This window comes from Centruroides sculpturatus, unplaced genomic scaffold (assembly GCF_000671375.1).
Source record: "Centruroides sculpturatus isolate CEXI.00-Female unplaced genomic scaffold, Cexi_2.0 scaffold61, whole genome shotgun sequence".
NCBI lineage: Eukaryota > Metazoa > Arthropoda > Arachnida > Scorpiones > Buthidae > Centruroides > Centruroides sculpturatus.
Genome location: NW_019384572.1, coordinates 389,235 through 406,539, shown reverse-complemented (window position 1 = coordinate 406,539; position 17,305 = coordinate 389,235). Strand labels below are relative to the sequence as shown.

General features: G+C 30.5%; 1 protein-coding gene across 1 annotated transcript in view; it reads right to left on the bottom strand.

Annotated features, from left to right (window-relative positions):
• LOC111624236 (bromodomain adjacent to zinc finger domain protein 1A-like) overlaps positions 1-17,305 on the bottom strand; it is a 68,233-nt gene that overhangs the window by 26,917 nt on the left and 24,011 nt on the right. Inside the window, exons 3-4 of the mRNA XM_023367051.1 lie at positions 3,816-3,878; positions 369-479 (exon numbers count right to left, since the gene is read on the bottom strand). Coding sequence (XP_023222819.1) covers positions 369-479; positions 3,816-3,878 — 174 coding nt within the window. The remainder of the gene's footprint in view (positions 1-368; positions 480-3,815; positions 3,879-17,305) is intronic.

Sequence of the window (17,305 nt, the reverse complement as noted above, 5' to 3'; positions counted from 1 at the left end):
AAAATGCAGCAATTTTGTGTGTTAAAAAAACTGTTCAAAACAAACCCACCAAATGAGAAAAATATTCAGTACCAGGCAGGTCTGATTTACACAGGTTTTACTATGTATGTACTGTACTGTTCATATAGTTGGATTTATTTTTAGCTATTTAAACATCTTCAGCTTCTTCAAAAAATTTTCAATGTATTTAATACAAAAGCAGTTTTAAAGACATAATAAAATTTTTTGAAGATGTTAACAATTCATTACATATAAATATAACAATGATTCTGCTCTTAAAAATATCATTGCAATACAGTTAAAATTTAAAAAAAAATTCTTTAAAAATTTCTATTTTACTAATTTTTCAAATAAAAATGTAAACTTACCTAATTGCTTCTGTTGAAACAATATGAGATTTGCCATTTTTATCACAAACTTCATATTTATACTCTTTTGAATCTAATCCCATTAATTTTGATTTTTCATTTCCAGCAGGACTATAAGATATAATAATTGTTTTATTATAATTATTATGTAAATTTTAAGTTTAAACTTAATATGCACATTAATTTAATAATAATAATAATGATAATTATTCTAAATTTCTTATGTTTAGTAAATACATTTTAGCTTGTTTTAAATTATAGTATAAAAAGAAAATTACTGATGATAAATTTATTGATGGAAAAAACTGCATGAAAATATTTTCATGCATTCAAATTTAATCATCATATATTTTTCGTATTGTGTTCTCCCTTTAATCTTATTAATTATGCATTTTGTAAGATCTTAAATGATAGTGTTTATTAATACTCAGGTTAACGATATTATTTGTCATGACAAATAATATTTTAAACCTGACTATGATTCAAATTATAGATTCATGTAGTCATCACTGGAATACAAAATCAAATCTAAAATTGTTAAATCATATTTAAATTTTCAATCAATTGTGTTAATATCCATATCCAACAGCAGATTACAAAGACATAACTTTTCTTAATACCTGCTAAGGTTATAATAAAATAAGTTACTATAAAATACCAATATTGCTATATTTATAGTGTGTACTAATTAGACTGCAAATTATCATATTTTATTGCATGTAAAAGACACCTCCATTTCAATACAGAATATTTAGATAAGTATTTAGTGTATTTAAGCCATAGGAACTTTTAGCACCCAGACCCAAAATTTTCTTTTACTGTAGTCTGGTTTAAAATAGTAAAATTAGAATGCATTTAAACCATACTTAAAGGAAGAAAAGAATTTTAAAACAAGTCATTTACAATTATATTTCACAACATGAAAAGAAGCAAAATCTGCTTATCATCATCAATTTTTGCTATAGCTGTGTTTTTATTCAAGAGCTGAGCTAGGTCAAGGTTAACTGTAGCCTACTAAAAGCAATTTGCAGAATTCACTTTGGGAGACCACAATTTCACACGTAAGATGTAAGACAACTGAGCATTGTTTTAGATAAAAGTTACATCTTACTTGCCATAAAATACAATAATTACAAAGCTACTATATTTATAAAATATAAAATGAAAAGTGCATAAAATTCATATTTTTTTTTTTTTGAAATAAATCTTGCAGGAAAATTAACACCACAAAAAGCACCAAGATTATGTAACTGAATTCTCATTTTAAAGAATTTAATAATTCAAGATTAAGCATTTAGTATATATTTTTTAATTACTGAAAAATATTACAAAAATAATAAATAGCACTTTTCATCAATCTAAGTAAAAGAATTTTTAAAAACTACTTTTAAAATATTTTTATATTAATATATAATTATCTGCATAGTTAGCAATAATTTATAACATTTCTAAAAATTAAGCCAGGCAAACACAATAGATCACATAGAAAATTAACTTGATAGTAAATAGTGATGTGCCAGATATCCGAGGAAAAAAAATCTGTATCCATATCCGCATCTGTTACTTTTTAGCGGATCTTTAATGGATCTTTTATCTTAATGAATTTCGTTATTTATATGAAATTTTAAAGATAGGTAGCAATAAAATACTAATTTCAATTCAAATCACTTTTTATTTCTTAAAATCACATATTTGGCACATTCATATTGCAAAAATTTTATCATCTTTATCAATTTTATCATATTGCAAAAATTTTATCATGCAAAAATCATTTACTATTGTAAAATATTTCCATATTACACTACTAAACTTTTTTGTCGACATTGTTTTTATTTCAATTTAACTCAACACACTCCAAAAATACAAATGTAATCTATGCTATCCCGTTTCACACTAAACTATAAACAAAAACATGCACAGTGCAAGTCATAACACGTCGTGTTACTAATGCAAAGCGTCAACTATCGGTCCAAGGTCACATGCACTGGCGCCGACTGAGTACGAAAGTTGAGATCCATATCCATATCCATATCCGTGGATCTAGACACTAATGATCCGTATCTGTATCCATGGATATACATTTTTAACAATCCGGCACATAACTAATAGTAAAAATGAACTTAGTTTTCTTCTGTAAAGCTATTACTTTAATACCNGAACTGTTTTTTAATGTTTCATCCTGAAGAGGGCCTCTAAAAGACGGCCGAAAACGTTAGAATATTAAAATCTTTTGACTGCTGGAAGTAGTATTGAGGTGTTAAGTGTTGTGTGTCATTTACTATTGTAAAATATTTCCATATTACACTACTAAACTTTTTTGTCGACATTGTTTTTATTTCAATTTAACTCAACACTCTCCAAAAATACAAATGTAATCTATGCCATCCCGTTTCACACTAAACTATAAACAAAAACATGCACAGTGCAAGTCAAAACACGCCAACTATCGGTCCAAGGTCACATGCACTGGCGCCGACTGAGTACGAAAGTTGAGATCCAGATCCATATCCGTGGATCTAGACACTAATGATCCGTATCTGTATCCATGGATATACATTTTTAACAATCCGGCACATAACTAATAGTAAAAATGAACTTAGTTTTCTTCTGTAAAGCTATTACTTTAATACCAAAACACCAAATTTTAGTCTTNAGATCCAGATCCATATCCGTGGATCTAGACACTAATGATCCGTATCTGTATCCATGGATATACATTTTTAACAATCCGGCACATAACTAATAGTAAAAATGAACTTAGTTTTCTTCTGTAAAGCTATTACTTTAATACCAAAACACCAAATTTTAGTCTTATGATGCATACAAACATATCCTGTCAAATGGACAGGATATGTTTGAATGTATCATGACTAAAATAACAAATTATGATAAATATTTTTCTAAACTTCACAATTCTAGATAATTTCTAAATCTATTCTATTTATACTAAAAAAATATCTACTTATGATGGAAAAAAATGTAACTAGAACTTTTTTCCCTTTCTAAACTGAACAAAATTTAGAATTTCAAATGACTGCCAGATTAAGTCAGGTTACTTTACCACTAGTATTTTAAATTAATTTCTAAATAATTTGGTACTAGAGGTAGGCATCAGGTGAAACTCTTGTTAAATTTAATAACTAAGTCAATATTTAATAAATAATTTACAGTGTTCTGGAAGAAAAGAAATTGGTCTGAAATGGAACTTGAACTTGCAACTCCCAGCTCCCACTTACTGCGTGGATGCACTGGCAGACACTACCAGAACCTCTGGTAAAGTAGCTAAATTTAATCCAGCAGTTGTTAGGCATATTACTAATATATCAGGCTTCAGGATGTTTATATAATTTAAAATAATTTAAAATTTCTTTCCTTATTTTATCAAATTCTTTTCACAGCTATCTAATTATTTTAAGATTATTGCCTTAAATATGAATTCATACTTACCCATCTATTTGTTGAGAATTGCTTTTTTCCGGTAGTATAACCTTCTTAACAGTGCATGATTGCCTGTCAAAATAATTTTAAATTTTAATCTAAATTTAAAACAATGTATCATTTAAAATGTGTTTATTAATCTGATAATATAAAATTATCTGTCTATTCTAGAAAAAATTTTATAATTTGTACATTTAAATTTGTATTATATTTTAGCAAAATACAACCATTTTTAATATTAAGTAAATTTTGTAACTTGCATGAAAATAAAAACTATGGAGTTCATGTTCAGGGCAATAATTACAAGTTTTTATATAAGGATCATGAAAATTCTGATCTGAGATCAAATTGAACTAAAAACAACTTGCATAGTCATTTTATTCATGGAAAAAGAAGATTCCATAAATTAATCATGATATGAAAATCCAATGAACTGAATGCAATGTTTATCAACAGATTTGGTAATGTTAACAAGCATATACAGATTATCACCAAAGAAAGAAAATAAAAGCAAATTCTTTTGCATAGAGATATTACCACAAATGAAATAAAGCATTAAACCAAAACAGCATTTATAGTTAAAACAACTCATAAAATTAATTTAAATTCTAGAAAATTCTCAAGCAAAATCAATGGTTGAGCAGTGCCTTTCCCTTAAGAAATTTTGATATGACACTAAATTAACACTTTATGATTCAAATAATTACATGTCAGACTTGAGTGCCTACTTTCACCTGCTCAATCCCCAGCTTGATTTGTCACTTATTGAGTGTTTGTGGGCCAGATGAGACCAGCTATATAAGAGATCTGAAGTGACAGTTGCAACATATATGGACAAATCTGTTGCAAGGTAGAATACAATGCCTCCATGCTTAAATGAATTGTTTCATGCATTCAGATAAGAGGAAGTACTAATGATTTCCTTTAAATTATATAGTTATTGCAAAGGAAACTGTCCCTTTACTATGATATTGTAATTGCTTATTACCACTGTTATTATATTTTCATTAAACTCCAATGCCTCCTTGATGTGTAAAACTTTGTCAATGAGTGTATTTTGAAAATTTAATTTCTTAGAATTACTGCAGTAAATTATATTTAAGATTCAAAATTTATTACTTACTTAAATAAAACAAACAACCCATGTTCTATAACAAATTTTGTACATAAAACTTCAATAAAATTTCACAAGAAATAAATAAATAATGTGGTGAAATTATAAGTAACAAAAATCCATAAAATAAAATTTTTATATTTCTTTTTGATAATTGATTTTTGAAAGAACATTATAGTGATAAGACAAAGTTTGATTTTTTAATATAAATTAATATAATCGACTAAACCAGGGGTCATAAAACTTTCTTCACAGTGGGCCAGATAACCGAGAGAATGATGAGTGCAGACTGCATAACCATTTTGTTCAATACAGTATACTGAATATACAAAAAATAAAGACCACCAACATATTTATTTACCAATACATAAATATGATTGCTGCAGCAAGCTCGTAATCATTTTTCTTAGAAACTTCATTGCATGTACTTAAAGAAAAAGCACTCTGAAATCCAAAGTTGCAAAAAGACGCCAAACTTTTCATTTCACTAATTTTCCTAGAAATTAAATTACTCTCAAATGCAAAAATCAGATTGAACCAATTTTGCATTTTTATTTACACTTATTTTAATTTTTTCTACATAGTAAGTTCATTTACTATCTATGATATTTCCATATAAATAATTATATTTGAGCTCATTTATGGCACAGTGCAACGGATGAACTGACCTCGAGGGCCAGATCTGGCTTGCAGGCCGTAATTTGGTGACCCCTGAACTAAACTATAAACTATCAATTCTATTCATTTTTTTTTTTCAAATCGAAAAAGACACTCCTAAACAATTAAAAAAAAATTTTTTTTAAATAAAACATTAGGAGCATATTCCTTAACTCAATACTAGTAGGCATGATACTGGTAAGCATTTCTAAAATCAACATTTTTCTTATGTCAGAGCTACCAAATGAACCTGTTCTTAGAGATGTTCGATCCAATTTGAGTGGTCTTCAGTGTCTTGTTCAGGTTTTGTGTCATAACATATGGCAATGATTGTTCAGGTTTTGTCATAACATATGGTGTGATTTGGCATATAGGCTTCTAAACACAACATAATTTCCTGTATCAACTCAAACATCTTTTTACAGTTATCTGTAAGTCCATGATTTACATATAACTTCTGTAGAAACTATGGAAAATCAACAGTAGTTGGCATAATCAGTATGTTCAAATATGCCTAACAGAAATGCTAAATATGCAATCTAATTCACTCTTCATGAACTCTAACAATTGCTGCTTCTGTCAAAGTTTCAAGAAATTGACTTCATTCAGTATGTCTAGCAATGTTTTAACAGTATACTTTTGGTTAGCTAACAGACATTGCCATGCAACAGATCAGCATGTTCTGCTTTGCATTCCTGTAGAAAGGATCATAGATAATGATGCAGCAGACTCTAGCCATGGCTAGAGACTTTCTGAAAGTTTGGTACAAAACTGTTTTATATCATCAATATGGTAGTAATACAGCACAAGGATTTTGGTTTTGACTATTATATATAACCCACAATTCTCAAGTCATTGCAGCACCACCTTCATAGGTCAGATATAAATTTTTCCTATTCAAAAACATAATAACTGAGTGCATTGTCAAGGGCTTGGAATATTTCCTATTATGTTTTTCCAGGGCAAATTAAACAGGACTAGTACAGTAAAGCATGAAATAAGCTTTAATACAGACAGATATACACAAATTTGATTAATGCTATAGGAAATATTAAACTAATGAAATGACTAAAAATAATTGAGTTGCTGCACAGGAACACACATCCAATAAATTGGCAAAATTGAGTTTGATATAAAACTATATTCTGTAAGTAGAGTACATTTTTGGCTATATTCAATTCTTTAAAGATATGAGTTCAAATATTTTCTGCATAGAGAAGTGTTGTATCTAATTGCAGTGTTGCCAAGCAAAATAAGCTATAGAAAGAAAAGAAAAATCCAGCAATGAGTTGTTTAACTTTCTTGGCAACATTTAAAACTGCATGTGTGGCACCATCTGTTATAAAGTTTTTAAATAAAATATCATAATATTAATTATTATAAAGTGGCAAGAAGCTTAATTTTGAGGGCAGGATGGGTTTTTTAAAAAAATTTAAATGCTAATAAAAAGGAAAATCACCATTAAGTCCAACCCTACAAGATATGACACATGAACCCCTTTATCTCCCCCATCTTGTCAACCTTTAACAACCAAAATTTAATAGCTTCAATCCTAATACACAAATAGCTCCTAATACACAAACCTACCTTAAAAATTTCAGAAATTTTTGACAAAAAGCAGTATGTACATGTACTGATTAAACATCATACTGTTAATTCTGGTTTATGTGAAGAGTTTCTATGTAAGGAAACATTCAAATACCAAGTTGACACATGAGACTGTTCCTATCATATGTACCAAAAGATACTGTGATGTATGCGATGTTATCTTGAAATGATTGCAGATCGTAAAGTTATTTAACTGATTACAATTATGTTTTGGAGAATATAAGGGGAAGGATAGATAGAAGCCACACAACAAAAATTTTTTGTTTACTTTTTTTTAGCTTATTAAAAACAACTATTAAAATTTATAATATCTGAAAAACTTATCCCTAGACTCAAGAATAAGCTCTTTTAAGTCTCTTTCCTCTTGTTTTAGTACTGGGAAAGTCATGCAAGAGTCCTTGCCATATTTTATCTTTTACATGATAATCTAAAATAAATATTGAGAGAATTTTGTTTCCAAAAACTTAGACATTCTATTAAGATCACTTAAAATAATTATTAGTAATAAAATATGTAAGTTTTTATTTATTTATAAATATGAAAGCTTTTATTTTGTAATAACTCATTAATTACTTTTATTTTTAAAATTATTCATTAATAACTAAAATAGAAATGATTTTTTTCTTGTTTTTTAAGCGTAATTGACATATATTTAATCAACAAACAACGATGTAGTCGACTGCGTATAAAGCTATTTCACTACTGCAAAATAATAAAATGGTTTTAAGTAAGATCCTTACCACATATCAGTAAGCTTTTTACATGCTTCCGACGCTTTTTGGAATTTACGCGGTGTTCGTCGTTCGCGAAACATTTTTCGATAAAACAAGACTACTTCCTGCCTTCCCCACCATTAACACAACGACAATAAAAGAATTTTCCGCCAAAATCTGACAGCGAGCGGATTGGTTGTAACAACTGCTTGTAGCGCCATCTTTCGGGTATATCTTAAAACGATTACCGCCTAATCACCATTATAAAATATGTATATGATGATAAATTACTTAATCAGAAGTTTTTAGAATTCGTTACGATTTTAATCAGACGCATTATTTTCTTTAAATTTTCCTACAGTATATACTACACATATTCTAATTTTATCTTTTTATTAATAGAAGACTTGACATAGCATTCTGCTTCTTGTTTTATAAAAACTACCATAATTATTAATTAATTGAAGCTATAGTAGTTTTAAATTTAATACTTTAAAAAATATTATTTAAATTCTGCAATTGGACGATGACCTTGTTCGTTACGGAGCCATTCGGTCTGGTTCATAATAGTCAGACTAAGGGTGCGACTATGCAGACGCGAATTTAGAGCGAGCGAGAGGTTGCGAGCGATTTAGTTTTCGCAAAGGAAAACCATGCATAAACGAGAAGTGAGAAATAACGCTAGCGAGAGCGAATTTCTGGTTCTCGCACATATCTGACAGGTTTTGATATTTATCGCGTCTCGCCTCTTCTCGCCACATATTCTCGCTCGCTCGCGTCTGCATAGTCGTATTCTAAGACTTCTTTTACTTTTACGATCCGGATTTAATCTAGGATACTGAGCAGCTTATAATTCTATGTTTACTTTAGAAACTAGCGCACTATCTTGTGTTTATTTTTGCATGAGAATTTTGCTCTGAGTAGGCACAATTCACTCGGAATTTTCGGAGCAAACATGAGTTGTTTTAATTTGATGTCGATAACTTAAGCCTGATATTGATAGTTATGTAAATAAATGCTGTTTTCCTGACCACATATCCGAGAGTTTCATATTTGTAACACAGAAATCTCTCCAAAATCGCTATTCCAACCAACGGAGGTGGAACCCATCTACAATGGGAATAGAATTTGCAGTAATATAATACTGTACTGTAAAAACTAAAATTTTAGCGGTTCAATGTTTTCCTATGAAGAGAGTCATTGTAAAAACGTATATTACAAAATCTACTGATCATTTTAAAGTGAAATGATTATTGGCTTAAATGTAATTATTGGGTTAGAGTTGTTTATATTTGAAGATAATACATTTAATTCATGTACACTAAAAATACCAACATCTGAATGATTCAAATTTTCATCCATGGTATGATATAAGATATTTTAAATTTTCCTTCTGAGATAATATATATTAGCGAGGTTGCGGCAAAGTTTTCATCTCTAAAACGTAAATGTCGAACATCGAGTGCCGCTATCTTGTAAGCAGCACTCAACATTCGACATTAACGTTTTAGAGATAAAAACTTCAGCTGCAACCTCCCTATTAAAAAAAAGAATAAACATTTCAGTCAAAAGATTCTTTCCTTAGATAGGATTCAACAAATAAAATTTTTACATAACTTTCATTCATTACTGTTAGTTTGTATAATACAAAATGTATTTTTCAAAACTAAAATTTTTTTTTGTTCCACACACTAAAAGAATGTAATGCAATTATTTTAATTTAAGGAAAAAAACAGATAATTTATTTGGAAAATTTAATGAAATTAACCTGTATTTTTATTTTGTTAAAAACGATACTGATCTCAATCTACAAATTCTGTAACTTCTTTGTAGACGTAAAAAAATTTATATTATGCACCTTGTAGATCCTAATGTTGATCCTAATTATCTTGGCTAATAAAAACTGTCATAAAATGATATAAATACTAATCTTTTTCAATTGTTAAACTTTTTAATTAAATATAATCAGTGATCACAGAACTTATGGAACAGTCAACAATAATCAACCTTTCTTTATTATTTTCTCTTCCCTGTGTTTACAAGTATTCTGAGAATAATGAGTAAGAAAGTCATTATGTATAATTATGTGTAAGATACAGTAAAAATTAAAGAATGTATTATCTTTTTTGTCATAGTGTTTCAATGTTTTTTAAATCACATCTATAAAATTATTTATATAAAATAAATTTTTTATTATCAACAAATCAAGTTTTTGGCTAGAAAACTGAAATTGTATTTTTAAATCCTTGAAGTCAATAATTTCTTTGTAAAAGACATACCACATTGTCACATCATTTTAGAGCATCACAAATCATTAGCCTGCACTTTACATATCTTCTGACATTGACAAATTATACTCGGTAAGAATTCTCTTTTAATTGGAAAATCTATCCATGTTCCTATTATCATGGACCAGGATTGTTTAATTTTAATTCTAATTAGTTGACTTACAAACAAAGTATCTCAAGATAGTCCAAATCATTTTTTGTATATAAACTTATTCAATAGAATGTCTCTCAATCCTAATCTATTTTTCAGAGATGATGATTTCTGTTTATAGAATACATTATTTGTCTCTAATATCTGTTAAATTTCCCAAAATATTCTTGTGTTTTGTAAAGAAACATATGCATTTTATATTATGAATAATCAAAGTAATTAGAATTTTGTCTAATAATTAGTCTTTCTGCTGAAAAAATGGCCAAAAATTTTGACTTATATAACAAGTGATTGGGAGTTAGATAACAGTAAAGTCTGTACAAGACCTATATTCTATGGTTTAACTATCACAAATAAAAGTGAAATAAAATGCATGGTCACAAATTCCTCTACACAATAAAAACCATACATCATTTTTATTGTTATTCCTGTCCATTCATATCACTGAAAAAGAACCTGGATAAAGTATTGAATAATTTAATTTGACTACTATAGAACTTATGGTCATATATGCAGAAAAGGGTACTATACTTTAATTCAGTATTTCCAAACTTATTGGTAAAGTAAAGCCCTTAAGCAGGAAAAACTTTTTTGCAGAGCCCTCAACTCATCAGTATCTTTTGCTATAAATTTGTACAATTGACAGAGAAAGAACAAGGCCACCAGACTAATGTTGGAGGTCTTATTATTATTATTTCACTGAATGATTAAATTGAAATATATATATATAATTGTTTACAACTATTTATTAATAAACAATTATATATATTTTATTTTTTATCATTCAATGAAATGTCAGTTGTACATATGATACATGATAAGGAAAACTATCATGTTGAGATGTACTGTCATCTCAAATAAATAACTGTTCAACCACAACATTACACTCAGCAGAGAATTAATAAACAATCCTCACAAAGCAACTTAATTTGGTGATATTATTTATTTTGATACAAACTAACATTTTCAATATTCTATGGCCATCTTCAAGTTTACATAAGTTTTAAACGACAGTTACAAAGTTATTTTGAAAATTTAAAATTAAAAAATTAACAGGAAAAATAACAGAAAAAATATAAAAAACTACCAAAAATGTAATACATTAATATAACAAGTATATAGACAACAAATATAACAGAAACAAAAATCAGAGCTCATGATTTTCCTCACTAATATTTTATTATTGTATTTCATTTTATACTTTTATTTTTATGTTTGTTATATATATCTAAAGACAGAAATATGGTTCTCAAAACTCTTTTCATATATCACTAACTCAAGTATTATCCTTTCTGTTTGGACACAATCTAAGGTCTTAGCTATTCTAAAGATAGGTAAACCCTCAGATGATCCTAATAACTATAGTCCTATTTCCCTTCTTTGTATTCCCTTTAAAACTTTGGAAAGAATAATCCACAAAAGAATTTCTCCAATTGTTGAATCTCACCTGCCTATTGATCAAGCTGGCTTTAGGCCTAAATGCAGCTATGCTGATTAGGTCCTAGCTCTCACTACTACTATTGAAGCTGGATTCCAAGGGAGATTAAAAACAGGAGCAGTGTTCATTGACCTTACTGCTGCATATGATAGTGTGTGGAGAGATGGCCTCCTTTTCAAACTTTCAGGTATTATCGACTGCAAGAAAACCTTAAACCTGATAAATTCTTTCCTAACAAATAGAAAAATAATGGTGCATACAAATAATAAGAAAAGCAGAACTCGTATTGTTAACAATGGATTACCCCAAGGATCAGTCTTGGCTCCACTGTTATTTAATCTTTATATTTCCAATATCCCAACCACTTAAAATCTTTAAAGTTTTTGTATGCTGATATCATCTCTACTTCAACAAGCTCAGTCATTTATGTCTCTTGAAAATACTATTTATAAGGATTTAAATTATTTTATTCTAAGACAGTCTCTACCAGGTTCCATCTAAATAATCATGAGGCAAAAAGATCACGGAATCTCAAGTTTTGTAATAAACAGATCACTCACAAATCTCATCCAAAATACTTAGTTATTACTCTTGACTGGTCCCTTATGTATTGTCATCATCTTGAAGTAGCAAAAAATAAAATAAGAGCTGGTGGTACTACATTGGGAGTGGGGCAGATACATTATGTATTACTGAGCTTTCATTCATCTATTCGGTTGCTGACTACTGTGCTCCCATATGGAATAGAAGTTCACACACAAACTTATAGACACTCAACTAAATTACTCAATGAAAGTAATTACTGGTACCTTGAAACCAACTTCAACTATTTGGCTTCCCTATCTCCCCAAAATTGCTCCTCCAGATCTTCGAACTCCTTGTGAAAGTTAAATCCATCCGGGATCTTCCAATCAATAGCATTCTTCTTAATTCTCCTTTCTTACGACTGAAATCTAGAAATCCTTTCTGGTTGGTTCCTGATCAGTACAACATAGTTATAGAATGGCAATCCCTCTGGAACAATTTATCCCTTCATAATAAAGATTTGGTGAAGGATCCTGTAGCCAGACCTATGGTTTCAACTTGCCATGCTATACCCAGTCTACTATTAATACGTTGCTTCAGGCCATGAGAGACGGGTACCATTGCGATCCACTGGTATAGGAGATCAGAGGTAGGATACTGAAGACGAGGCACAAATGACACGTTGCCCTGCAGTGGGTCTGAGGCCACATTGGGATCCCGGGCAATGAGCGTGCCGATCAGCTGGCAAAGGTGGGAGCCAGTGGCCCATTTGTAACGAGGATGGTAGAACCTGCGACTACATACATAAAAGGTACTCTACTGCAGTGATCGATGACAAACTGGCACAAGAGCTGGACTCAAAGTACAGTAGGTAGGTCAACCTATGCCTTCGTGCCTGAAGTTGGCCTCACTCCAGTGGATTGTAATTGGTTGACGATGCAAATACTGACCAGCCATGGGAAGTTCCCCCACTTCAAGTCCAAGTTTGGACAAGGAGATGGTAGCTGCTCCTGTGGGTGTTTTCATAGTGACACGAGGCACTACATACTTGACTGTCCTCTTACTGAGGATTTCTGCCAAAGGGCTGACCAAGTTGACTGGTCCAACCCACCTGAACAAGTACTTATAATGTTAGCAGCTAGTAAAGGAAACTTAAAGAAACGAAAGGAATTGATGGAAAAAGTCATAGATCTTCCTGATCTATAAGCCTAGTGGACTGTGCTAGGCCGGGTCCCCTTTCTTGTAGGGGAGGTACCCCACTGTCCGATAAGTCTTACTAAAGTTAAAGTTAACTATGAGCTAAAAGTTTTGTGGATTCAAGTGCAGTACAGGCTGCACAAATAAATAAAAGTTATGCCAAGTTAGAGGGTTGGAACTAGAGAGCGGATGGGAGCCTGAAAGAAGTCCTCAATGGTCCAACCATAGTCCAAGTATACCCTGGGTATCAGGCCTTGACCTATGATTAAGGCATAGTCTCTTTAACCCTGTGGTGCCATTAACCCTGAGGGCAGAGTTTGCTTTATGAGGTTTACTATTAATAGAATCCAGACCTCAGTTGGTAGATGCAACTATCTTCTTAATAAATGGAATATGTTCAGAGATGCATGCTGTGATTGTGGTTGGATTCAAACTATTAAACATAGTTCAAGACTGCCCTCGGTGATCCTTTGACAGAAGCTTGCTGGATATCCACCAGTGTAAGAAAGAAGCACTGGAATGGATAGACTGCCTGGACATTAAACTCTAATCTTTTGCTGTTCATGTTTGTGTTTGCTTGTTCCATTTTTTATGCTGTATTGACTGCCACATCCAATATATCTATATATTTTTCCTGTCAATTTTTTCATTTAAAATTTTTGATGTTCTATTTTGAAACACTTTGTAACTGTCATTCCAAAAGTTATGTAAACTTGAAGATGGTCTATAGAATAAGTTGAAAACATTAATTTGTATCAAAATAAATAATCTCAGCATATTAAGCTTGCTTTGTGAGAATTGTTTATTAAATATTGATAATTATTCTCTTAAAAATAGTTATAAAATAAATAAATAATGCATTTGATTCATTAATTTAAAAAAAAATGTTTTTAAATTCATGAAGCCCTACAATTTCAGTTGCAGAGTCCTAGAGTTCCGTGAAGCCCACTTTGGGAAACATTACTCTATTGGTCAATTTTGATACTATTAACAAAAGAAGCTTCCTTGATGAAAATTCAGTTTTCTTCTTCTAGAATGAATGAAAATGCATTCTGACTACTAAGAAAACTACCAAACATCCATAAGTCAGTCAACAGTTTATATTGTTATGGTTCCTACATGACTGATGATGTCTGATCAGCGCAGCTGTGAATTTTATATATTGTGTTAGATCCAGGTCAGTGTTGTGTAGTTGAATGATATACTGCTTGTTTGCAAGAAATATTGTTTTGTGTAACTGTTACGTTTCTTGTTTTCAGTAGAAAAATGCTTGCAGTGTCTGTATGTGTTTGTAATAAAGGCTTTCTATATCTCTCAGGCCTCATCCTTCTGCTTTCTATGGACAATTTTGGATGGTGTTTGTTATATTCTTTTCTGATAACATAAGTTAAATAGTCAGACTGGCTAAGATCAAATAGTTTTATTTATGTTGCTAATTTAAAACAGTAATTAAAAATAATTTAATTAATGAATATAAAAATAAAGAAAGAGCCAAGAATGATGAAACAGTATAATAATTAAGAAAATGACAAAATATACAGGCTCTTATACTCTTATAACATGGTAGTTATGTTCTGAAAAACATAACTACCATGCTATGCAAATTTGTGCTACACAAAATAAAAAACTAACGCAAAACATAAGGTTAGGTTCCAAAAATTAACAAAAGTGAACTATTCTTTTTTGTTGCAAAGAGAAATATGTTTATGAAAGCAATCAAAGATTCATTTCTAATCAATAATTAACTAACAATCACAATTAAAAGTACTGTATTACTTGTTAATATTAATTTTAGTTAAACAAGAGCATTTTCTAATTACAAAGTATTGTCTTCTGAGCTTTTTGCTGANGCGAACATTGGCTAGCTGATTTTCTAACATATCACTACACCTGTGTATGACTCGTTACAGTAAGTCATAAAGTTGACGCGCATACATATCTTTGCATCCTAGAACGAGGAAATGTGCTAGCTCAAAGATGTACCAGTGCTTAACTAAACGGTAGCCTTGTCGTACGTGTCTAGAAGTGTTAAAAAATTAAACATTATTATTATTGACATGACTATATCTTGTTTATAAAATCGTACTGCCTGCTGGGTATTAGCTTAGCGGTATGAAGAAGTACAGTACATGTCAAGTGTTGCAATTTGGCACAGAGTATTAGGTGCTCAAAACATGCGCGCATAAAAAACCAGAATCGTATGTACTCGGAGGACCGAGAACCGAGTCGAAATAAAACTTAAAATGGCGACACTCTCTACAAAAGGCAGTAGGAGGTTTGCGAATGCGTTGCTCGTTAGAAAGTTGGAAATGCGTACGTTGCGAAATCGAATTTTGACAAACGAATATTTGAAAAAAATCCATTTACTTGTCCCGTGTTATTCCCGACATATCTCGTTTCAGCATCAGAACTTTTTTCAAAGTACAGTAGTACCTCAGGATACGCACCAGCATACGAAAATTTTCAGGATACGACAAGAAATTTGAATGTGATTTTGATTAACGGTACGAATAAAAAGTCACCATACGACGTTACGTGAGTTCGCAGCGCCATTTTTATTCACTTCTCTTCATTGGTTTCAGTTTACGCGTTTGCTTCGTCCTGGAAGGATCTCGCTCGATAAAAAGAATTTTGAGGTATTATCAGAAAAAGACTGATTTTATTGAAAAGAAACATTTAGAAAATGTTCACACTGACCATATTGCTGCTCAGAGTAATGACATTTGCCTGTCATTTTAGAAACATTTTAAAAAGTAGGCAAAGCCAAACCAATTTAGATAGATATTTTACCAAGCGACCTCTATCCAGTGAAAGTGCTGGTGAAAATGAAAGAAAGAAAGCAAAAAGCCGTGAATAAAAACTTAATACATACATATATATATATAAAACAACACTAATTTTATAAAATGTTTTCTAAGTTAGTTTTAAGTTATTGTTACATTATGTTATGTAAGTTAAGTTTTAGTATCATTTTCCTTCTCCCTCTCTTCTGCCACTAGTTTACTCTTGCACTTTCGTCTATCATCAAAGATAAAGTACAAATAAAACTACATTTTTTTAATCAATTATTATTATTTTATGGTTATTTATACATTTACAACTACAAAACGGATTTTTCAGTGTTTTCCTTACTAATGTTATTTTTCGTGTTGGAACAAATTATTTGTTTTTACAAGTAATCATATGGGGAAAAATGCTACATCTTACGACATTTTCATGATGCAATCTCAGTTTCGGAACGGATTAATTTCGTATCCTGAGGTAATATTGTACATGGCGCAAGTCGTCATATGTCGTAATTTTATATTAAAACTAACATTTTAAATATAATTTGTTTTATCTACATTTATTAATATATACATATATATATTGTTTCTTCAAAATAAAGATATAATTTCGGACGTTACGATAGCCAGGATTATTTTTTCAAAAATAGAAAATTTTCGTTATGCATGGACAAAAATTCAACCCCGGGCGACACGCAACGTTGAAAAAATTTCGAAATTGGATATGGTTAATTTTACCGAAAATGGATCGTGTCATCGTGGACAACCTCGTGGTCGTGGCCGGCAAAGTCACGTACAGACAATGTAAACAGAAATTTTGAAAATGTTGCATTCTAATCTCGACTCGAATCTTATTTTATTCCAAAAAAGAACGTTACAGCGGCTAGTTTGCAAGTTGCTTATTGCATTGCTCGCCACGGGAAACCTCTTTTAAAAGGAGAGTTTGTAAAACATGCGTTTTTAGAATGTGGACCTACAGTAGAGCATCGATTATCCGACTCAATTGCGGACTGGGGTTGGTC